The sequence below is a fragment of the Microcaecilia unicolor genome, chromosome 6, assembly GCF_901765095.1.
Source record: "Microcaecilia unicolor chromosome 6, aMicUni1.1, whole genome shotgun sequence".
In the NCBI taxonomy this organism is placed as follows: Eukaryota; Metazoa; Chordata; class Amphibia; order Gymnophiona; family Siphonopidae; genus Microcaecilia; species Microcaecilia unicolor.
Window position 1 is genome coordinate 141,231,132 of NC_044036.1, and position 24,622 is coordinate 141,255,753.

The 24,622-nt window shown below is 44.8% G+C and overlaps 1 protein-coding gene across 1 annotated transcript; it reads right to left on the bottom strand.

The window, feature by feature from the left end:
* Positions 1-504: 504 nt before the first annotated feature.
* Positions 505-11,973, bottom strand: LOC115472778. The gene is made up of 3 exons (XM_030207200.1): positions 11,681-11,973; positions 9,362-9,515; positions 505-4,338 (listed from the first exon to the last, which is right to left on the bottom strand). Exons 1-3 carry the CDS (start codon positions 11,789-11,791, stop codon positions 3,689-3,691), a joined length of 915 nt encoding a protein of 304 aa, XP_030063060.1. The 5' UTR covers positions 11,792-11,973; the 3' UTR covers positions 505-3,688.
* Positions 11,974-24,622: the final 12,649 nt, after the last annotated feature.

Genomic DNA, 24,622 nt, shown 5'->3' on the forward strand with positions numbered 1-24,622 from the left:
AAGAAACATTTTCTCCAATTCATTTTAAATTTACTACTTTGTAGCTTCATCGCATGCCCCCTAGCCCTAGTATTTTTAGAAATTCTTTTGGATCAAGTCAGTGGTACCCAAAAGAATGTGACTATTTCTGTATCTTTCTGCCATGCTTTCTCAAAGCTCACTGTAATAAAGAGCAGTGGAGGAGATGCATGCAAATCTCTTTCATGAATATTCATTTTGGATATCCTGAAAACCTGACTGGCTGGGGAGCACCTAGGACAGGTTTTGGACCCACTATGTTAGAGTAATATGCTGACTTTGCATGCATTTGAGGCGGGGCGGTCTGGGCCAGAGCCAGTGGTGGGAGGCGGGGCTGGTGGTTGGGGGGGGCGGGGATAGTGCTGGGCAGACTTATACGGTCTGTGCCCTGAAAAAGACAGGTACAAATCAAGGTACGGTATACACAAAATATGGCACATATGAGTTATCTTGTTGGGCAGACTGGATGGACCATGCAGGTCTTTTTCTGCCGTCATCTACTATTTGTGTATTAGAGAGATAACCACATTCATGTATTGTAAGAAAGAGCAAGATGTGATTGTATTCCACTGTCATGTGTTCCTCAGTGAAATCAGTATTGCTCTAGAGTAGCAGTAGCCATGTTGGTTCTAGAACATAATTGAAGGTTCTAGGTTATGCTAACTTTGCTCGAGTGAACTGTGATTTGGTACATGAGCTTTTGAAATCTTACAGGCCAGCCTCTGCTTATTATCTGAGAAATTGATCCATGATGTCCTGAAAGCTGTAACTGATTATTACTAAACCACTCATATGAACACATAAAATCACAGAGGAAAACTGAACCCAGTCCAGAAATTTTATTAGAAAACCCACTGTAGTGCATATTCCTTAGGCATTGCCATCACAGTAGATCTAGAAACCACGGTACGGTGACAAAATATATGATTTACACAGCTATCAGTTTCAACTGGCCAGATTAAATATCTACTACTACTACTATTCAACATTTCTAAAGTGCTACCAGACTTACGCAGCTCTGTACAGATATCTCCACTGCCTTCTTTATCAGAGCTCTGGGGGAGGGTGTTGATTCAGTAACTTTTATATGATTTCTGCCTCATGTGTGCCCCTGTCTTCACCTTTTATCCTTCCTGCTTCCCCCTAGATCCTCCTTGTTTGTTCTCACATGCCAATCACCCTTTACCAGGGGCTGCTAAAAATGATCTGGCCTGGGGCCCCCAGGCAGTAACAATCCCCCTAACAATCCATCCAACATAAATTATTGGTTATTACTGGTTAGGAGAGAGTAGACCTCTTACTGCTGTGGGCTTCAGGCATTGCCTAAGGACAGATTGATCAGGCCACCCTTGCTCCTCACTGTGACACTGTCAGGCATGTTGTGCTTCCTGTAACAGGAGGGTGTGTATCTGTTTACAGCACAATTTTATTTCTCAGGCAAGCAGTCTGCATTAGTCCTGATTGTCTTAGCCATTGGAGACCAGGTAATTTTTGTGCTGGCTCAAGAAAAGGTGCCACGGCTTGCAAGGAGCTCCATGAAATTGCCATGTTTATTGGCCTGATATTGGAAGAAATCTCCAGTCTGTGTTGAAAAATAATTTCTGCTTGCAAAAATATGCCTGTTTCTGCTACTGGCTCGTGCTTTTGAACTCTGACTAGTAGAAGGGCAGGTAGATAAGGTCATTATTTGATGTTCACTATTTTAATACTTATTAAACACTGAAAATCAAGGAAAAAAGAAGGCTGAGTTTTGCTAGAGAAGAGCACAAATAGCAGAGAATTAGTCTCTTGCAGAAAATAATTCTTTTCTCTGTTGGCTTATAAATGAAACAAACACTAATTTTAGACAGTGCTAAAAATCTGGGTAAGGCAGAACAGAATAACCGAGCTAAGGAATGACTAAATTAAATTAGTTACAGTGACTGGAAATACATTATAAGCTTTAAGAGAGAAAACAAAGAGGACAGTGTTCATCCAGCAATTTACCATGGCTGGCGTAACACGGTAACAGTGGTAAGCATGGCAGGACAGTGCCAAAACCAGCTCTGCTCTGCTACTGTTACCCGTGTGTCTCAGCTGTTTTGTTTAAAGCTGTGCCATGTAGGAAGGAACCCCACTGCAAGTCTCTGGAGACTGGAGACTTCAAGACTTGCACCAGCGTTCCTTCCTGCACCATGCAGCAGTGGGGATAAGATTGTGGAGCTGACGGTAGCAGCAGTCCCCATCAGGGGGCGCTAATTCCATTTGTGGGGAGGGGAGGGGCACTAGCTGGTTCCATCTCTGCAAATTATTCCAGTAAACTGGCTTGTCTGAAATCTGCCCTCACAGTACAGACTGCTTAATAGTATACATGCATTTTGTTCCTGGCTGTGTGTGTTAAAGAATGCATGTAAATTGCATTTTCAAATCTATGCATACCATTTTCAGCAAAAATCTCCCCCTGGCAAAAGCAGATGTCAGCTCCACAGATCCACTGAGTGGTTTTTATCTCAAACTGCAATAACCAGTGGACCATAAATCGAAAAGAATTTTTAATAAAATAAAAATCATGTTTTCTGTTAGGAGGCCATAGAAATATTTTAAAATGAAATATGATTACAAGAATATATTTAGAAAAGCCAATAGGATACTTCACAAATGAATGAAAATGTTCCATGAGGTGAAGAATCTTATTTAGCTACAGGTAATTTAATCATATCAGCAGGAGACCTGCTCGGCGCTCAGAAGGCGCTGTCTCCTCTGCAGGTTCACACATATTCTCAGGGAGGGCCTGTTCTAGTTTATTTAATTACCTTTATCATTTTACTTTCCGTTTTCCAGTGGGTAGTTGACATAAAGATGTGTTAGATATCTGTCTAATTAAACTATGAAGACCAACTATTTTCTGTACACCAAGGAGATAAGTTTATAAAGATTTTCTGCATTTAAAGTATGTTTTACACATGGAAAGTGGCTTGTATAAAATTATATGGGGGCTATAAGCACATACAGATATACCTGATGATAAGACTGCATTTACTTGCGCATGCACAGCGCAAAAGCATACCTGTAGGCGCGGCTTGGGTCGTGAAGGGGCAGAGTTAGAGTTTACAAGTGTATATGTTTTTTTTGATTTAGTCTCACTTTGTAGCAGTATCACTATATGGTATGCAATAGCACGTACATACAAAATAATATAAACAGAGTAGCCCGATGAAAGAAGTGCTATGCCACTGGGCAATAGAAATGTGGTTGCCTGAAAACAGTGGTTTTTACTGAGGGTATTCTTAAGAAAAAGTAAGAAAAAAAGTAAATCACTTCAGTGTACTGGTTAACAGTGTGGGTTTAAATCATTGCTAGCTATTTTCAGTCTTGGTTTTTGTACAATATATTTGCCTTTTTTACCAAAGACAGGGGGATTTTTTTGTGAATATCCGGAGCTGGATTATTTTACACAATGCATATAAAGCCCAATGGGTGTCTCAGCGTTTATCACCAGCTGATTTTTACCACAAGCTAAAAATGCCATTGCAGCTATGTCACAAGGAGCTGCAGTGGGTCTTGAACCCAGTTCCCTAGGCTCTCAGCCCACTGCACTAACCACTTCTGAATGTCCATGTAATGTCTGCATGAACCCCAGGCAGTAGGCGCTAGGAAATAAACCAACCTATTGCTTTTCTGCCACAAACCTTTAGAACTTGAGAAGTCCAAGTTTTCTTAAAGCTTGTTCATGATCATTTCCTCCTGAGGACTGAGATGTTCCAGATGAATTTATCATACTGGAAGATCCTCCAGAGAGCCTGGAAACTCCTTGAGTAGTTTCATAGTGTTGTACAGCAGAATCAGCTACCTGTGTACAGGCCAAAAAGGTTTCAGGTGGGCAGATCAAACTTGGAAGGCTTTGATTCCTCTCTAAGAGACCTAACTTATGCAAGGCCTCTTCCCTGGGAGACTTGACAACTCCTGAAAGTTGAACTGACTGTTTGTTGGCTCCTGAGACTTCTGTGGACTTTGGTAATGCTCCTAAATCTGAAGCAGCACGCTGAGCAACAAACCGAGCCCTCAGTTCCTGAACGTTGACCCCGGATCTCATGATGGTATCAAACTTCTTGAGGTGGCCTGGATGAGTCCCAGCTACTTTTCTAAAACTCTTAGGATCACGACTGACAGACACCCCTGGGGATTCTTCAGAGAAAGACTTTGTCATTTTCACCTTAAACGCAGCTGATTGATGTTCAGTTTTGTCCGTGGCCTTTACAGTCTCTGATAAGGCCCTTTGGCTTATTTCTAGTCTTGGTTTTCTTTTAAAATTGACAAAGCCTTCACATGTTTCTGTGCCACCTGGAAAGATAATATGTCATACTATTAACTAGGACTAGCCCTTACTTAATAGCCTGGGAAACAAAGAATGAATACACAGGAAACATTTTTGTACAGTAGGACGAAAAGAAATATAGAACACTAGAATCAATGTTGCTGACCAGTAAGTTCATCAGGCTTCACATTCAAAACCTTCCCTTCCTGCTGTGACATATTAGTGTGGTGACCTCTAGTGGCTCCACCATGTAAAGGAGTTCACTTTGACGGAATCAAGGAGCTTCCAGCTTTATCATGGTTAATGATTTAATAAGAGAGGAAATGCATCTCTACTCACGTGGAAGAGGGAGATTTAAAAATGTGAGCCAGAGGCTAGGGTGTGGTTTAGGCTGACTAAGGCCTGTACCATATTATCTCGGTTTGTCTTTGGCTGGCTAAGCCACTGTACCACTGTGTCTTTTACCTGGGGGAGGGGGGGGGGGGCTCAGGGAAGAAGAGAGAAAGGAGGGCTTTTGTAAGAGCTTATATGTCAGAAACAGACTTGCAAATTATAGCACAAACTGTAGTGATATAAACATTGTAGTGCTGCAAATTAATTTATGAGGAATACATCAAAAATTATTATCTAGATTATAATTACTACTACTACTTCTATTTATCATTTCTATAGCGCTACAAGGCATACGCAGCGCTGTACACCATACACAAAAGACAGTCCCTGCTCAAAGAGCTTACAATCTAGGTAAGACAGGTAGACAGAACAATTAAGAGTAAGGGAGTAAAAAGGAGGATAAAGGACAGGACAAGTGAGTTAGGAGTCAAAAGCAGTGGTAAAGAGGTAGGTTTTGAGTTTGGACTTGAAAACAGCCAAAGACGGGGCTAGACGTACAGGCTCAGGAAGTCTATTCCAGGCGTGAGGTGCAGCGAGATAAAAGAAACGGAGTCTGGAATTAGCAGTAGAGGAGAAGGGGACAAATAAGAGAGATTTATCTACAGAACGGAGTACTCGAGGGGGACGTAGGGAGAGACGAGAGGTACTGGGGAGCGGTAGAGTGAATGCACTTATAGGTCAGTAAGAGAAGTTTGAATTGAATGTGGAAACAGATAGGGAGCCAGTGAAGTGACTTAAGGAGAGGGCTAATGTGGGCATAGTGACTTTGGCGGAAGATGAGTCACGCAACGGAGTTTTGGATTGATTGAAGATTATAATTAAACCAGAATACTGCTTCAAAATTCATCAAGAAGGCTAAAAGATGGGATAAGACCGCTCTGATTTTAACAATTACATTGGGTGCCTATATTGTTTGGAATTAAATTGATTACAGTGTTTAACATTAAAGCCTTGAGTGAGATAAACTAGTTGAAATTTGTGACATTAAAAACTGTTTGTTACAGAATCAAAAGAAGGCTGAACTTAGTGGTCCTAGTGGACCTCTGGTCAACCTAATTCACAGCTCTGGATCTGTCTGGCTCTGGATCTCTGCCCTTCCTCTGCCTACTTTGCTGTCAAACTCTATGAAGCACAGAAATGCTGGAGTCTAGTAGCCTACCTTAGACACAATGCGGTCAATTCTATAAATTGTCACTATGATTCTGTTATAGAATTCTAGCATAATGTTGGCACGACACACACACACAAACACACACACACACACACACACACTAGCAGGACATGTTTATCCACTTCTACCCTAGCTAAGATATTGCTCTAGCAACTTTCTTTAAATTAGTCCCTTATTTTCTTCCTGCTTACTCTATCTATATGTTCCATCTTTGCTTACACCCTATACTTTCTATTAAACCCCCTGTTTACTAAGCTGCACAGCAATGCCGACACAGCCCATTCAAAGGGTAACCCACGCACTAGAAAATCAGGTCTAATTTTCTATAGCGCTGGAAATGGCATGTGCTGGGGATGGAACTCTACTACCAGCACCTGCTTTGGGCCAGCGGTAGTTCCAGGTTGCCATGCATAAGTACATAAGTATTGCCATACTGGGAAAGACCAAAGGTCCATCAAGCCCAGCATCCTGTTTTCAACAGTGGCCAATCCAGGTCACAAATACTTGGCAGAAACCCAAAGAGTAGCAACAGTCCATGTAGAACCCCAAAGAGTGGCAAGATTCTAGAATTCTAAAGAATAACAAGATTCCATGCAGAATTTCAAAGTGTAGCAACATTCCATGTAGAACCCCAAAGAGTAGCAAGATTCCATTCAGAATCCCAAGGCGTAAGTACATAAGTATTGCAGTACTGGGACAGACTGAAGGTCCATCAAGCCCAGTAACCTGTTACCAACAGTGGCCAATCCAGGTCACAAATACCTGGCAAGATCCCCTTTAGTAAAAGAGCCCCTAAATTCTTAGATATGCCTAGTGGCAATCTTTGGTCGGCTGCCACCCAGGGCGGATCGCCGCTGTGCACTCCCCCCCCAACACCGGGTGCAGCGGCGTCCGTCCACCCCCGGGTCCAGCACGACACCCTCCCTCCTCCAGGTGCATTCTTACCTGCTGGAAGCAGCCGCGTGGCTGTCACTTCCGCTGGTTCCCTGCTCCCTCTGCCCCAGAACAGGAAGTAACAGCAGAGGGAGCAGGGAACCAGCTCCCTGCACCCCTCCTGCCGCGCCCCCACTGCCCTGCCCTCGGTACGCCACTGGATATGACTACCAAAAGGTCACTGCAATAATCAAAGCAGGGACTAGCAATATTCTGCAATACCATCCTGAAATTGCTCTGATTCAAAAGCTATTTCAGTTGTCCCAGTCATCACAGACTAGCAAACTGTGACCTCATGGCCTGCTATGCTCCGCCCACATGCACATTATCTTCCACTGAGGCACTATGGTATTTAGGTGGTACTGAATAGAACAGTGTCTTGTGCACAAGTAATGATGCCTTTGATGCGCTTAACTGGTGTGTACCTTTAGACGCCAGCAGTGCCGCCGAGATGAGGGGAGCAAGATTCGCCGGGCCTGGCCTCCAAGGGGGGGCCTGGTGCTGCTGCCCTGTCGGCAAGGCTTCCCAGCAGTGGCAGTAGAGCTGGCGCCGGTAGCCGAGCAGACAGAAGAAGTATGCATTCATTGATCTCCTGCTTGCGGGTTATCGCATTAATGGGTTGTCTTCTCTGTTGCCGCAGGTCCTTCTTCCTGCCTCACTCGTTCCGCCTCCTCCTGACTGTGACTAATTCCTGTTTCCACCAGTACTGCAACAGGAAGGATTAACTCAAGAGTTAATGTGTTAACCTGATAATCTGGTCCCGGCCGGCACACAGTTTGAGCGCAGCAGGAGAGAAGACAGACAACTGGTCCGAGGGGGAGAACTGCAGACACTGAGGAAGGGTTATGTTTGATGTATAAAACTACTTTGGTTGGAGGCCTGAGTTGGGGGGGGAGGGGGACGGCAGCAGCTTGGCCCGGTGACCATGCCCTGGGCCTGGCTCTGTCTATCGGCAGCCCTGGATGCTAGTTTATAGAATTTCCCCACAGGGCAATAAACATTACAAAGGATTTTTTTTCCCTCTTTCTTCAGAGCAGTATTTATATATGAATTTTTTCTTGATATCTCTATCCATTTTTAACTCATGTCTTCAGGATACAATTAGCTGCCATGGAGAGGTCTGTGACAATGAGACACCAGTAACAAAGGATTTATGAAGTCAGTCAATCGATACTTGGAAAGAGCATTTAGAATGAAAGATAGGATTAGTTAACTTCAATTGATTAAAACAAACACAGCAATTCAGTTGTAATATCTGTAAATCCCTATCATCTTAAATCAATATTTACACTGGGCAGCTTTGGAATTTTAAATCTCACTAGAGAGAGAAATGCTTAAGTTCATTATGACCCAGCTTTGGTACAGTAGGAACAGCAGGAAAGAATAATTCTCTCTAGACTTCCTAAAGTCAGCAGGGAGTCTCAGCAGCCATTTTTAAAACATAGTGGCGCCGGGCACAATAGGAAAGAGTGTTGTTCTTTCCTGCCCCTGCAGAGACCACTAGACCAAAAGGGCCTTTCAAGGTGGGACTGGGGAGGGCCCAATGAGGCTTGGGGGGGGGGGGGGGCTGTAGTGTGCAGCAGTGGAGGGGGGGGGGGGAAGAGCCTCTGGACCAGGGGCGTAGCCAGACTTCGGCGGGAGAGGGGCCCAGAGCCCGAGGTGAGGGGGCACATTTTAGTCCCCCCCCCACCATTGCTGACCCCCCCCCCCCGCCGCCTCCACCACCACCAACAACAACTTTGACCCCCCCCCCCCACCTGCCGCCAAACATCTCAACCCTCCCTCCTGCCGCCAACCCTCCCCCGCCGTCGCCTACCTTTGCTGGCGGGGGACCCCAACCCCCGCCAGCCGAGGTCCTCTTCTTCCTTCGTTCTGTTTCTGAGTCTGTCGTCCTGCACGTACAACTCAGAAACAGAACGAAGGAAAAAGAGGACCTCCACCAGCAAAGGTAGGTGACGGCTGGCTGGCGGCGGGTCTAAAGGGTCGTCGGCAGGGGGGTCCAGGGCCAAATCTATGGGGGCCCAGGCCCCGTGGCCCCACGTAGCTACACTCCTGCTCTGGACTCCCTAGAGCCTACTGCCTGGTAGCCTGAATGTCAGTCCGTCCTTGATACTGACTAATGGTGACATCAATTATTGGTGCTAATTGGCTTGTTAACCAATTTAGTTGTGTGCGCATCTCAGGACAACGTGCAATTTTGCACGTGTAAATTTGTGTGCATTTATAGAATCCAGCCCTAAATGATTTAAGCTCATAGAATAGAGCCTAACGTTTATGTGTATAACTGCTCATTATTTGTGCCAATCATGCACCTAAGTTCTACTATTTTATGAACAGGACAAACTATCAAAGCCTAAATTGGTTTTCTCATGTTTAAGTACGGTCCCGTGCTCTGCCCAGAATCCTCTCCTGTGCACTCCACAGTGAAAATACACCCCTCCCCCCGCTGTCTAGGATCTCTGGACTCACCTGCGAGCACCAAAATCTTAAATCCAGCCCTTTGATTGACTCAACAATGACATATCCCTTTAAAGAAACTTGCATTTCCTTACCCTGTACATTCTGTTCTTTCTCACTGAAATGGGTTGAAGACTCAGCTTCATCTTCTCGGGTCTGTTCATCAGCATCTAAAGAGTTAATTGTCTCTAGTAGGAATTGTAGGCATTCCTTCTCCTCTGCAGTCAGCCAACAAAGATACTCTTCATCCTAGAAGATATGACATTGAGCTGATAAGGAAAGGTGACATTAGTTTCCGCGTTACACCTTGTTTCTTTTGGAAGGATATTGCACCGAGGCTACAGGAGTTTTTAATGTACCTCTGTGTATATGATGATGAATTATGTATTACAGATTCTTAATAAACTAAGGGGGAAAATATTCAGTGTGGATTAGCCGTATGGGGGGGGGGGGGGGGGGAGGCTTCTAGCCCGTTAAATCACACTGACTGGGTCCAGGGCAGATACTTGTTGGCACTTAACTGGTGAATGCTGAGTATTGGCACAGACCGCTGGGTTACTCTCTGGTCAGTGCCAGGAATGATCTGGGCACTGCCAGTATTCAGCGTCAGTGCAGAGAGAACTGTCTGGGTGTGAGGGCCGGAGAAAAGGCTGTCCTAACACTGGATATCGGCATTACCTGGATGTACTGGATGTTTAATGCTATTATCTGGATTTGACCTGCCACTGAATATCCTAGATCTGCCCAAGGCAATTATTGTTTCAAAACACACTGACTGTTGAAGGCTGAATACTGATCAGCAGGACCTTCAGGCTAATATAACAAAGGGGTTTTTCAGCACTGGCTAATTCTTACCCTGGGGCTGGTTGTTACAAAGCAGGCTTCCCATTCTGGACCTGCAGGGTGAGCCAGGCTACAAAGGGTCTTGAGAAATTTATCATCTTCGCTAGCTAACAGACATCACGAGAAATTGTCCAAATATAAGAAAGCTGGTCCTGCTTTGGGATTTAACACACATTTTATGCACTAAGGAGGAGATCCTATATAATAATTCTCACCACCAACGTTCTAATGTGTCTGCCTATGTCCGTGGCTCCTTCGGAGTTGCTGAGCTAGGCTCTGTAGCCAGGCTGACATCACTCACTGCTGATTCCCAGGCAGAGGGAGGAGTAGGGAAACACGTGGAGCAAGTGGCAGGGGGCGGCGCATCAAACAACGACCCTCCTCTCCCCTGCCCCCCCTGCAGCCACCCATGTCCTGCGACCCTCCGCTCCCCCTGCCCCCCCTGCAGCCACCCTTGTCCAGCGACCCTACTCTCCCCCTGCCCCCCTCCAGCCACCCATGTCCAACGACCCTGCTCTCTCACCTGCCCCTCCTTCATCCACCCAGGTTGTGTAACCAATTCTTTGGGGCAGGCAGAAAAGATCCCCGGTCCTGCCTGCCCGCTGCTGGCACTGGTGTTGGCGCAGACGCTCACCTGCTGCCGGATTGCTGTTCAAAATGGCTGCCGATACTTACAAGGGCAGCCTCCAAGACTTCAGCAGAAGTCTCACGAGTCCGCTATTGGAAGTCTCGGTGGCCATTTTGAACAGCAATCCGGCAGCGGGGGAGCGTCAGCGCTAGCACCAGCGCCAGCAGCGGGCAGGCAGGACCAGGGATCTTTCCTGCCTGCCCCGAAGAATTGGTTACACAACCTGGGTAGATGAAGGAGGGGCAGGTGAGAGAGCAGGGTCGTTGGACATGGGTGGCTGGAGGGGGGGCAGGGGGAGAATAGGGTCGCCGGACATGGGTGGCTGCGGGGGGGGGGCAGGGGGAGAGGAGGGTCGCAGGACATGAGTGGCTGGAGGGGGGGCAGGGGAGAGGACGGTCGTTGAACATAGGTGGCTGGAGGGGGGCAGGGGGAGAGTAGGGTCGCTGGACTTGGGTGGCTGCAGGGGGGGCCAGGGGGAGAGGAGGGTCGCAGGACATGGGTGGCTGCAGGGGGGCCAGGGGGAGAGGAGGGTTGCTGGACATGGTTGGCTAGAGGAAGGGGGTGAGGGGGGTCCTGAGACCAGAGAGGTGGGGGTGGAAGGGGGGCCTCAAACCATAAAGGGAAGGGGAGGGGGCACACACTCACTCACTCTCTGTCTCTCACATACACTCTCTCTCAAACATACACTCCGAGGAAAACCTTGCTAGCGTCCGTTTCATTTCTGACAGAAACGGGCCTTTTTTACTAGTTCTATATTTTATTACTGGGCGCAATCGGGCACCTAACTTTAGGCTCATTTAGGGGTTAATGCAAGTTAAAATTCATGCTAGATACTTAACACAGCTTAATAAATAGGCTCCATAGTATATGGAAATCTGTCAGCTCTGCCAAGTACAAAATGTTCTACAGTGCAACTCTCTTGAAAAATACTGAAGTCAGTCACCTCTGGCTCTTTATGGATGGCACAGCCCTTTTCTTTGAAATCTTCTACTGTGTGGCTATTCTGTCTAGCTCTGTCCATGATGGAGTGGACTCCCTTTTCTGCTTGGAGCATCCAAGAAGTTTCAGCCTCGTGAAAGCCACCTGCTAAGTGAAAACCACAGTGAACAAAAGTGGAACTAGCTGCCAAGCTGCTGATGAAGAGAAAGGAGAGGTACCCATTCAGTGCTCTGTGACTGAGGAGTTCAAAGGGAAAGGAGCAGAGATTAAACAGTTGGAAAGGAGGTACAAGAGGGTGTCCTTGGGGGGGGGGGGGGGGGGTCTGGAACCCAACACCCATTCAAAGGGATCCTAAATTCCAGCAGCAAAGTGGTGCTTTCCAGGATGGTTGTACAGAAGGCTCAGAACCCCCTTGTAGACACAGCCAGGGCTTAATTTCTGGGGGAACAGCCTGGAATTCAGTTCCACCACTTCTGTTCAGACTCCAAAGCAGCAGGGATTTTCTGTTCCAGTCCTTCTCTTCCAGGCATCCTGCAGGAAAGAGGAGGAGAAGGGATACACCTGGGACAGAGCAGAGAAGGATCACTCTACTCCCTATCTCTTCCCTCTGGTGTCGCTCCTGCCTCTCTTTAGTTCCACTTCCTTTTTGTCTTCAAATTAAGCTCTGGTCATAGCTAAAATTGTGTCTGTTGAGCAGTGCAAGAACCTTTAGTTGCTCTTCTAGAATAATGGGAGTTCTGAGCTTTTTCTTACCCCCCCCCCCCCCCCCAGTCTCTAGAATAGGGGTTGTGTCTTCTGTCCTGATTGACAGGGTGGGAAGATATAGCCCTTGCAGGGAAAGACTGGTCTAGTATAAATACCCAGTCCAGGGGAAGTTTGAGTGCACCATCTTTGCCATGTGCCAGAGATCTGGAGTAGTGATCACATGGCAACAGTTCCTGGTCTGGTCTTTGGTTCTAGATCCCCAGCCCCTGCAATTCATGCAAGTGGACCAGGGTTTGGCTCCGAGTCCCTGGCCATTCCTTTCTCACTAATGCAAGGGGACAGAATCTAATTATGAACCTCCTGGCTGCAGCATTCTCTTGCCTACTGGCAGATGTTCTACGACTGGCACAGTCTCTGACCCTAAAGTACTACTACTACTTAACATTTCTAAAGCGCTACTAGGGTTACGCAGCACTGTACAATTTAACATAGAAGGACAGTCTCTGCTCAAAGAGCTTACAATCTAAAGGACACGTGAACAGTCAGTCTGATAGGGGCAGTCAACTTGGGGCAAACAGGATTATTACACCCATTTGACCAATTCTCTGGGAATGAGAACCAGCCACAGAACCTCAAAAGTTGCTCATGTGCTTCAGTTGAACACTGGTTCAGGGAACTGATCCACTGCCACCTCCCACAAAGAGGAGAAGGAATACAAAAGAAGAGGTGCAGCCAGAGACTAGAGAAATCTTAGAGGATCAGCTAGGTAAAGCGTCCAACACCAGACATCTCTCTGGGTAATGCCAGCTTTACACTGAGTTTAGTAACTAAGGACAGAGGATTAGACAGGAGAGTATACAAGGCCGTTTAACTTGCTTATACTTGTCTAATGGATATTAATGTATATAAATAGTTGTGCTGAAGCAATGCCCCAGTTACTCGATTTCCAAGTTTGAGTAAACCCTTCATGGTTTGGAACTGATTTCTATTTGTGGACTGTTTATTGACAGAGGTCTGCTGAGTGCGTGGATTAAAATGCCAGCCAGCCTCCTAGCTTAGCTAGTCCTGGCCTCGACCTTCAAAGACCAGTCCTAATATACTTATAGTAGCTCAACCTGATGCTCAACAGGGCAACCTAGGGTTACACATGTATTGGAATGTAACAAGGACAAAATGTACCATGTTCGAGCTGAAGACCTTGGTCAGTAAAAACTTTTGGTTTTGGAAGTTCAAATCACTAGCCTTGAAGGTAAGGAAGGTTAGAGGTTAGTAGTTGATTTATAATGGGCAAACTGGATAAGCTGTATGATTTTTATCAGCTGTTATTTTTCTCTCTTTCAATGTTTCTGCTGAAAAGGGGCCTGCCTCCAGTGCATTTGTACCTTTAGGGTGTTAAAATCCTCTATCATATCTCCCCTCTCCCGCCTTTCTTCTGAAGACAACCACTTCTTCTTTCAGCATTATTTGCAAATCTCTGCTCTCATCTGTATGATTTATATCCAGTTAATCAACAGGACCTTTATCAGAATTGCTTCAATAGACTATCAGTATCTTCCAGATGACAGAAAAGGTTTTGCCTTGATGTTAAAATAAACAGCCTTAATCAGCTTCAAGTTACCAGCACCTAGGTGTAGTTTTAAAACATCTTACACATGAATCTTAGAGAGATGCCCTTCAATCCTTGGACAGTATTATCGCCTGGTTTATCATTTTTCCTGTTTGAGAAAACATTCCATTCATATGCTTTGAACTTCTTTAGCTTAATAATTAGAATTTTGGTGCTAAAGGGTGTACGTGCTCTATTTTCAAAGGAGGTGTACCAGTTCTTTATACAAAAAGCTGTGTCATGTTAGTTCCTTTTCCCACCATCTAATAATTCAGTTAATAACAACCTTATAGCCCAGCTTTTCAAGTCTTTAATCAGAAACATTAGACAGCAGCACAGCCCTTTATGTGACCTTCATCCCACTACATAACCAGAAATAACTGTCCCCATGCATACAAGGACCCGGATATCTTGCCAGTCTTTGTGTGGTTGTCCTTTTTGGACACACATCAGAGCGGAAACACTAAGGGACTGAATGACTCGACTTTTTTGTCTTTGCACTTTGATTTTCTCTTCCTTCTTCTGCTACTAATCCCGCATCATAAACTTCTTCAAGTTAAGAACGACAAAAATATTTTTCTAGAATCACCTGTAAGTGAAACGCGCTGTACAGGAGTAAGAATCAAATAAAGATTTTCCAAAATGTAAATTTTTATCCTCAGAATAACAAAACACGCTGGGCTATGCTACCATGTAAGAAGCCCATGGGAATAGAATGGGCTTCTTACATTTAGCTTGCCGCTAATCGGTAGCTCAGCTTTGTAAAAGGAGCCCACTGTCTTATACTATACCAGTATTACCATGTGTTCAATATACTGTTTTTCAGCTTTTAAGATTTATAACTTAGTGTTAATTTTTTATTTTTATGCATACGCAAAATAAGTGGGTTTTTTTGGGTGGGGGGTATTCCTCCAACCCCCACATTCCATTCCCACCACTCTCTTGTAAATGTCTCCCCTCCCTGACTTTGTTTATTCTTTCCTCTTACTTCTAGCATCAATAATCAATAATCACTGTCTGTGAGAAAAATGGTAGGAACTTGATTAGTCGAGAAAGGGACAGCATGGAAAAGGCACAAAAGCAGAATGACAGTTCCAGTGCGGGCACGGGAGGAGGGAGAGGGTACTGGATACAGTAATGTTTGTTCCCCACCACCACCACCACCACCATATGCTTTTATCAGTGAAAACCTAAAAATGGACATCTTAAATACACGCCTTGTATTTTTGTATATGAAGCAAAACAGCGACATTCATCTGTTGACAGTACTGTATTGCTTGATTTACAGCAGATGAAACACTCCAGTTTCCCTTCCCCAAACTCTCTCCCTTTTCATGCCCAGGCTCCTTTTCACACCTGTTTGGGAAAATCCCATCACCAGAGAAAGCTGTCAGGCTATGCTGCTTACCATTTACTGGGTAACAGAAAATCAAATCCACACCAAGGCTGACTATTCCTCAAGTTTCTTGATGCGAAGAACCTAACACCTGGTTTTCACAGACACAGATTTTTCCTGTTCCTCTAGCTGCTCTGCTGGCAGTGTGATGTTTGCATTTCTAGTTTACATGCAAACTGAACCAGCTTCCCTATGGTAGCCCATGAAGCTTTATGCAAACAGAGGTGTTCCCTTTCCTTTGCGATAACTCTTACTCTGAAACACCTGTGACTGTGCAGGAAGCTGTATGCACCTGCTTGCTTGGGCCTATGCAGAAAGCATGCATTAGAACCATATGCTAATTTTTGCTCACCAATGCTGTAAAGAAATGACTAATATGCAAATAGGCCCTGCGTCATTCATGTGTGCTAATCAGGAAGAACATGCTGGCTGCATGGGCTCAGGATCGTGCTCTAAGTGCTAAGTACATGTCTGAGCTGAGAAACATATCAACACACAGCTGTGCATATGCTGGAATCCTATTCCATGCATAAAATCTTTGCAATGCTAATATTTTTGTGCAGAATAGCCTAATGGTTGAACTGGGGAAATACAGAAAATCTACACCAAAACAATATAAACCACAAATTAATTAGCTAAGTCTGGTAAGTTTGCTGATCAACAAACATCTTTCATTCAGGATTGTTATCACAGAGCTATCATGCCTCCAGTTCCAGAAGGGAGATTTAAGGCCAGTCCTGGATTTCTAACAACCCTATCCTGGTGCATTATGGGACCTGCTGCAGTGCTGATTTGAATTGATAGCATCAAGGACTACAAACACCAAATGCTGACCAAGACTGACCAAAAAGTCTCCCTCCTGGAATTGGGTAATGTGGCAGCTCTGTTATCAGATATTTGGATACACGGATTTACAGACTCACAGACACTGAAAGCATTCAAAGTTTGCACTACTTTTCAATACTAAGAATGATTAAATTTTATGAACAGTCATATCATTCTAAACCAAAGTCAACCCCATGATTGGGCAGCAGTGTGGTGCAGGAGATTTGAGCTGTAATCTCTGTCCAACAGGGTTCTCTGGCACATATATACAATAGGGAGATAATATCAAAAACCAGTTTATTCAGAATATTCATATCAAGGACCCGACACGGTCCATGTTTCGGCGCCAAAGCGCCTGCCTCAGGGGTCACAATCAACTTTCTCTGAGAAGAAGCTGATAGGCTTGAATAATTCCTTTATGTATGCAAGTTAATCCACAGAGAGAACAAAAGAACAGCCAACCAATCAGCAAACACCATGTGACAAGACTCATTGTGCAGACCGAAAGGCCATTAATGTTGTGTAGGCATCGGGTGTTATTAACAATCTTGACAGTGCTGTGCTTTGTATGCCTGGATTGGATAACTAATTGCTCTTTTGCCTTTTAATATGCCTTGAAGGTGTTCAACTATTTTGAAGTAATGTTTATGGGTCTGAATGTTCATTATTTTACATAAAGATAAGACAGTTGTAGGAAATGATTGATGACATTTATAGGGCTCAGGTCTGGAATATTTCTTGCTATAGAAGATCTCATAGCCTTTGAAAACTTACATCTGATACCTCTTTGTCTTACTCATCTTCATACATTAAAGAAAAATTATATTTATAATATTTAAAAGAGATAAAAAAAAATTTCAGCGATTGTTGGACAATGCTGTTGCCATGTGATCACTACTCCAGATCTCTGGCACATGGCAAAGATGGTGCACTCAAACTGTCTCTAGTGTAACGTAGTAACACAGAAGCTGATGGCGGAAAAAGACCGACTGACCCATTCGGTCTGCCCATTTATTCTATTCACACTGCTATGAATACATTCCAGCTGCCAGCCACAGGGTATACCTACAAGAAGATTTCTCCACAGTCGGGATACCCTTTCATATCATCTCAGAGATGCCCAGCTCCAGGCTGGAGATTTTGAGACAGCCCTGGATTTCTGACCATCCCACCCCAGTGCATTATGGGACTCCCAGTGCTGGTTTCAATGGGCAGGATCAGGCAGTACAAATCCCACTTTGCTTTGGGATGTAAGTTCAAAACCGGGATTGGCCAAAACGTCTCCAGCCTGGAACTGGGTAACTTCCTTGTTTGGATTTATCTCACACCTTTTTCAATAGTAGCTCAAGGTGAGTTACAATATCAAGTATGTGCTTAAATGCCAATCCCACTGCCCACCTGCAGCCCCAGAAATTCCTATGCTTATATCACAAAATCAGCATTATGGGGATTACTATGAGGGTAATTGTATTGGGGGAGGGGGGCTATATTTAGGTGCTACGAAAGTATCTATCTCAGAGATGCCAAGGGTGGCCCATCCCAATGCTGGAGATTGAAGGCGTGTCAAAAAGTGGTCTGCGGTAGGGTGGGCATGTGTATTGGATGTGCGCTGGACCATTTCTCCACCGTGGTGGAAAACAACCAAAGCAGATACGTGAATGAAAAAACAATATTTATTTAAAATATGTTAAAATAAAATTGGAAAGCCTGACACAGGCCGTGTTTCGCCCAACTGGGCTGCATCAGGGGCTAACAGATATCTGTCTGATCATATAAATCCAGAAGAAACAAAAACCTATTTGTTGAAGTCACAAATATAAGATGGAATGTGAACTTGATTAAACCAAAGATACTTCAAAATTGAAAATCAGTACAATGCCAAGACTCAACATCAATCCAAACATTAACTTTCAAGTTCACATTCCATCTTATATTTGTGACTTCAACAAATAGGTTTTTGTTTCTTCTGGATTTATATGATCAGACAGATATCTGTTAGCCCCTGATGCAGCCCAGTTGGGCGAAACACGGCCTGTGTTGGGCTTTCCAATTTTATTTTAACCTATTTTAAATAAATATTGTTTTTTCATCCACGTATCTGCTTTGGTTGTTTTCCATCTCGGATTTTGCAGATCAGTTACCCTGTTGTTTTCTTGGACCACTTCTCCACCGCTTCTGGAAAAAAAAAGGGGGGGTTGGGCCAGGAAATGGATGTGCGGCAAAATTAAAACCAGTATATGTCTATTTATGGCCTGAGCCCCTAACACCCACCCATTGACAGCAGTAAGGGCTCCTGCGTTACCCACACGGCAACTGCCAGTTACTACCAGGAATGCCCATGCAGTACAAAATAGAAAATTATTTTCTACTTCGTGTTTTTGGCGCGCACCAAACTCTGACTTACCACCAGGTGAACGCCGATTTGATGCATGCTGCACATGGCCCTTATGCGTCTTTGTAAAAGGGCCCCCCAATAAATGAGGTTTTTCTTGTAGGCCCCAGCCATGTCTAACACTAGTTCTGGCAGATGCACATTCCAAAAACTGACATATTCCAGTCAATAAAATTATTTTTCTACCTTTGTTGTCTGGTCATTTTATGTTTCTTATTGTGTTTGTTTATTTAGATTTTGCTCACACCTTTTTCAGTAGTAGCTCAAGGTGAGTTACATTCAGGTACTCTGGATAGTTCTCTGTCCTAGGAGGGCTCACAATCTAAGTTCGTACCTGAGGCAATGGAGGGTTAAGTGTCTTGCCCAGATTCACAAGGAGCTGCAGAGGGAATCGACCCAGTTCCCCAGGATCCACTGTGTCTGTGCGGAAACTGCAGGGGGATTGCTGGACAAGTCCTCAACAGTTACCTCCCAGCCTTTGCACGAGCTGCTTGTTACTTTTATTTCTTATTATTTATTTATTTAGATTTTGCTCACACCTTTTTCAGTAGTAGCTCAAGGTGAGTTACATTCAGGTACTCTGGATATTTCTCTGTCCCAGGAGGGCTCACAATCTAAGTTTGTACCTGAGGCAATGGAGGGTTAAGTGACTTGCCCAAGATCACAAGGAGCAGTAGTGGGATTTAAACTGGCCACCTCTGGATTGCAAGACCAGTGCTCTAACCACTAGGCCACTCCTCCACCCAGCAACATTCCATGTAGAATCACCAATAATAGCAACATTCCATGTAGAATCTTCAATATTTATTTATTTATTTAGGTTTTGCTCACACCTTTTTCAGTAGTAGCTCAAGGTGAGTTACATTCAGGTACTCTGGATATTTTTCTGTCCCAGGAGGGCTCACAATCTAAGTTTGTACCTGAGGCAATGGAGGGTTAAGTGACTTGCCCAAGATCAGAAGAAGCAGCAGTGGGATTTGAACTGGCCACCTTTGGATTGCAAGACTGGTGCTCTAACCACTAGGCCACTCCTCTTATTCTCTGATTTCTGCTTTCTTCCTTCTTCTCTTAACTGTCTTGCCAGAGTCTCTGTGGTCATTTGGCACTTCTTTTCTCTCCATGTCCACCATCTGTCTTCTCTCTGCATCCCTATCTATCTGATCCAACATCACCTCTGTCTTCCCACCGTGTTCAGCATCTCCCATCTGTGTCCCTATTACCCCTCCTCCCCATGTGCCAGCCTCTCTCTCTCTCTTCTTCATTCCCTCCTGTCTCTTTGTCCTGGTCAGCATCTTTCCCTCTCTCTTCCCTCCCTCTGCCCCCCTCCAGGGGTCCAGCAAGTGTTTCTCTCTCTTCCCTCGCTCCTGTTCTATTTACCCTTTGCAGGACCTGCACCCCTCCTCTTTCTTCATTCCCCGCAGATCCTGGCACTTCTCTCTTTCCTTGTCCTTCCTCCCACCAAATGTCCAGGACCTATTTCCCTCTCAGAGCCCTCCTTCTTCCTCACCCCCTCATTGGATCTCTCATTCTTACCTGTCCAGTCTCTCCCTCCTTGCCCCCTTGATGTAGCACCTCTCACTCCTTGCTCCTGCCCATGCAGCACCTCTTTCACTCCTTACCCCCCTGATGCAGCACCTTTCTCCTTATCCCCCCCCCAATGCAGCACCTTTCACTCCTTGCCTCCCAATGCAGCACCTTTCACTCCTTGCACCCCCAATGCAACATCTCTCACTCCTTGCCCCTCAATGCAGCACCTCTTTCACTCTTTATCCCCCCAATGCAGCACCTCTCACTCCTTGCCCCTCGATGCAGCATCTCTCTCACTCCTTATCCCTCCAATGCAGTACCTCTCACTCATTGGTCCCCCCCCCCCCCCCCCCCCCGATGCAGAACTTCTCACTGCTGCTGCCCTTGCCGGCTCCAAGGCTCAAAATGGCAGCTGTGATCTCTCACAGTAATCTCACGAGAGTTCGTGGCCACTATTTAGAACCAAGGAGCCAGCATAGGAAGCAGCAATCAAAGCCCCCTCCTCACACTTTGGGAAAAGTCCGAGTCCCCGGACCTACCTGAACTTTTGGGTAGCTTCAGAGACTCAGGGCATTCCCTAATGCGTGAGAGGAGGGGGCCTTGGCATGTGACCTGGAAAATAGGACCCAATGCGTGTGTCACCCACCAAATGCGTGTGACATGGTATGTCTGCTATTTACTTTTCTTTATAAAATACTAGTGTAAGCCACCTTATGAATATCAACTTTGCTGATATGGACATTTACACTATCCATAGATTGCAAAACAATAGATTCTGACAGCCACATAATCACCAGGCCTATTTTCATCCACAAAGGAAGAATGAATGGAGAAATGATAAGTAATAGACTGTCAGTTGTGTTTTATTGTATACTGAAGTTAGGTGTGTCTGAATATTATGAATGTTCTTTGTAAACAGCTAAGAATTGTAGGTTACGTGCTCTATAAATGTTATAAATAAATAAAATAAACATGTGAATGTCTAAGTATGAGTTTTTACAGGATTGTTCTGGAAAAGGCAGTGTCATTAAATTTTCTAATTGCTCTGCCGAGGGGGCTGATTGCCTAGGCTAGGTAGGATACCTAACACCTTTACTAAGATCATTACATTCCTCTAGGGTACAAGGCAAGAACTAAGGCCCTTCCTGGGCCCCTCTTTTCCTGGAAAGCCAGCTGCCTGTGTTGGTGGGCACAAACGTTTGTCATGGCTGGCTCAGAGACTGCAGCTGCCTACAGTGGCCAGTACAGTGTGCATCCCAGGGAGGACTGGTGGAGTTAGAGCAGTGGGACACTCTAGCCTTGCATCGAGTGCTCTGTGGCTCCAGGAAGCTGAAAGGTAGAAGTGAGAGGCTGGGCGGCAAATAAGTTGGTAGCGTTGGTTTATATCGGAGTAATAATCTTGTGAGAATAAAAAGGGTTAATGTAGGCGGCAGGGAGGGTTCAAACAAAGAGGGCTTGTGAGAGGGGCCATTGGAAAGCAGTTTTTAGTGACTCTTAGGGGATATAAGTGAAAAGACCATTGCGGAGGCTGATAATAGGCAGCAACAACTCGTGCTGAGCGGGATCAGCAAAGATTATTCACACTTTACAAATACAGATCGATTTCCGTTAGTCACAATTACTGAAGCAAGCAGGAAGGCAATCAAACTTTTCGGGATTTAAACAAAAGATATCCCTTTCCCTGGCGATTGCAATCCTTTGTCTCCCTCCAGCACGGACCAATAAAGGGATATAGGTGTCGTCGTTGATGATACGTTGAAACCTTCTGCTCAGTGTGCTGCTGTGGCTAAGAAACCAAATAGAATGGTAGGTATTATTAGGAAAGGAATGGAGAACAAAAATGAGGATCTTATAATGCCTTTGTATCGCTCCATGGTGCGACCGCATCTCGAATATTGTGTTCAATTCTGGTTGCCGCATCTCAAAAAAGATATAGTGGAATTAGAAAAGGTGCAGAGAAGGGTGACGAAAATGATAAAGGGGATGGGACGACTTCCCTATGAGGAAAGGCTAAAGCGGCTATGGCTCTTCAGCTTGGAGAAAAGGCGGATGAGGGGAGATATGATAGAGGTCTATAAAATAATGAGTGGAGTTGAACGGGTTGATGTGAAGCGTCTGTTCACGCTTTCCAAAAATACTAGGACTAGGGGGCATGCGATGAAGCTACAATGTAGTAAATTTAAAACGAATCGGAGAAAGTTTTTCTTCACTCAACGTGTAATTAAACTCTGGAATTCGTTGCCAGAGAATGTGGTAAAGGTGGTTAGCTTAGTGGAGTTTAAAAAAGGTTTGGACGGCTTCCTAAAGGAAGAGTCCATAGACCGTTATTAAATGGACTTGGGGAAAATCCACTATTTCTGGGATAAGCAGTATAAAATGTTTTGTACATTTTTGGGATCTTGCCAGGTATTTGTGACCTGGATTGGCCACTGTTGGAAAGAGGATGCTAGGCTCGATGGACCTTTGGTCTTTCCCAGTATGGCAATACTTATGTACTTATGACATTCTCCAGTGCAGCATTAGCCGCAGCATTAATGACCGATTTACTGCGTTGAGATTAGTGACAGGGAGGATGGACCTTATGGTACCGAGCTGTCCCATGGTTTAAAGGTGTACAGAGAGGGTGAGGAATGACACCCCCCCTCCAATATCGAAACAACCCACCCACCCTGGTTAGGGAGACGCCAAAGAAGTACTTCAGCGGCAGAGAAATATACAGCATTGTGGTAGAAAGTATAAACAAACTGTATCCATAGTGCTGCTGGCACACTGCCAGCAACACCAATAATCTTTCCTGGCCGTACTTTTTTTTTCTTTTCTTAAAGGAATCTGATACTATTTACAGAATTATAGGGACAGATTAAGCATTAACTGAGAAATAAGTGAAGACCGAAATCACTGTTTCCCCTGCATGAAACAGATTTGTTTCTTGGTTCTCTAGTGTTGTATTAGTATTAATTAAACTGTGAGTTTTGTTACTATAGTAAGTGAAAAATAAAAGAGATTTACTGTGCTACTATGGGGGGGTCTCTTACTAAGCCGCGGTAGCTTTTTTAGCTCACTGTAGAAATCAGCTGGCAGTGAAAGCCGAGGCGCCATAGGTTGGGTCTGCAGTTTAAGAAATCATTTGTAAGTTGTTCACCACTACGCTAATGGAACTCCTGGAGATGTATTTTTTACAAGTAGTAACTATCTCTGTAGCCGTTGCTTTCCTGGGTATATAATAATACTGTCCATTGATTTGCTCTGCACCAGCCAAAGCTCTTCATTGGTAGACATGTTAGAGCAGGTGTGTACTAGCAACGTCAGCAATGCTCCTATTTTCATACCGAGATTAATGGAAAATATCACCATTAAATGAAAGCTGTGTTAGGAGGGGATCTGGGGCAGGAGATGTAAGAGGAGTTTGGGGTGGAGGGGGGAGTTTTTGAGAAGTCTGTGAAGGGAGGAAGATTATATTCAAAATGTATTTGTCAGTGCTCCAGGACTCCCAACTTATATCCCCCGCCCTCTCCTAACAGAGAGAATGCAAAACCTAGGAGGTTTAATAAAACCTCACAAGTTTGCTATTGTTTTCAATAGTGATAGCAACTGCTTTGTTCTGGTCAATAAGGCAGCGATGGGGAGAATGGCTTCAACTTTTTGGTGTCAGGTGGACTCCTGTCATTAAACCTCCTTGCTAACGACATCAGAAGTCATCGTCTGATCTACTGACATGTGGGTTGGTGACCTCCACTTGTAGTGATCTGGCTGCTCGTGGAGATCGCCACACACATGTGCAGAGCTGCCAAATTACCCATTCCAGGAGGAAGACTTTTTGACCAGTACTGGCTTAAAACTTACATCTCAAAGCAGTGTAGCATTTGCAGGCCATGATTCTGTCCATTGAAATCAATGTTGTAGGTCCCATAATGCACCAGGACGAGACTGGCAGAAATTCAGGACTGGCCAAAGAGTCTCCCTCCTGGAATGGGTAACTTGGCAGCTCTGCATGTGCCAGTAGATCAGGTGACCTCTGATGGTGCTGGCAGATAGATGTGTGTCAGTATGCTCAAGGAGGTTTAATGACAGGAGCTGGCATGAGCCTATTTGGCGCATTATTTGGGCTGAAGCCAGTGGGTGGAGCTTGCCTCCATATTGGCCAGAACAATTGCTATCGCTATCGAAAACAATAGCAAAGTTGTAAGGTTTTATTAAACCTCCTAGGTTTTGCATTTCTCTGGGGGGGGAGGGGGGATTTGGGAAGCTCCAGAGCTTTGCTTAGTTATTTCCAATGCTGTTTTGTCTATTTCAGTGGTGCACTATATGCCTTTATTTTTTTAAATATAGTATTGAAATATCTTTATTATCATCATAAGAAAAAATAAAGGGCAAATATAGCTGAAATCCACAATACAGCATTGCAAATAACAAAGCAATCTCTGGAGTACTGTCAAATATTTTGAATATAACTCTTCCCCCTTCACAATCACAGACCCTTCGAAAACTCCCCAAT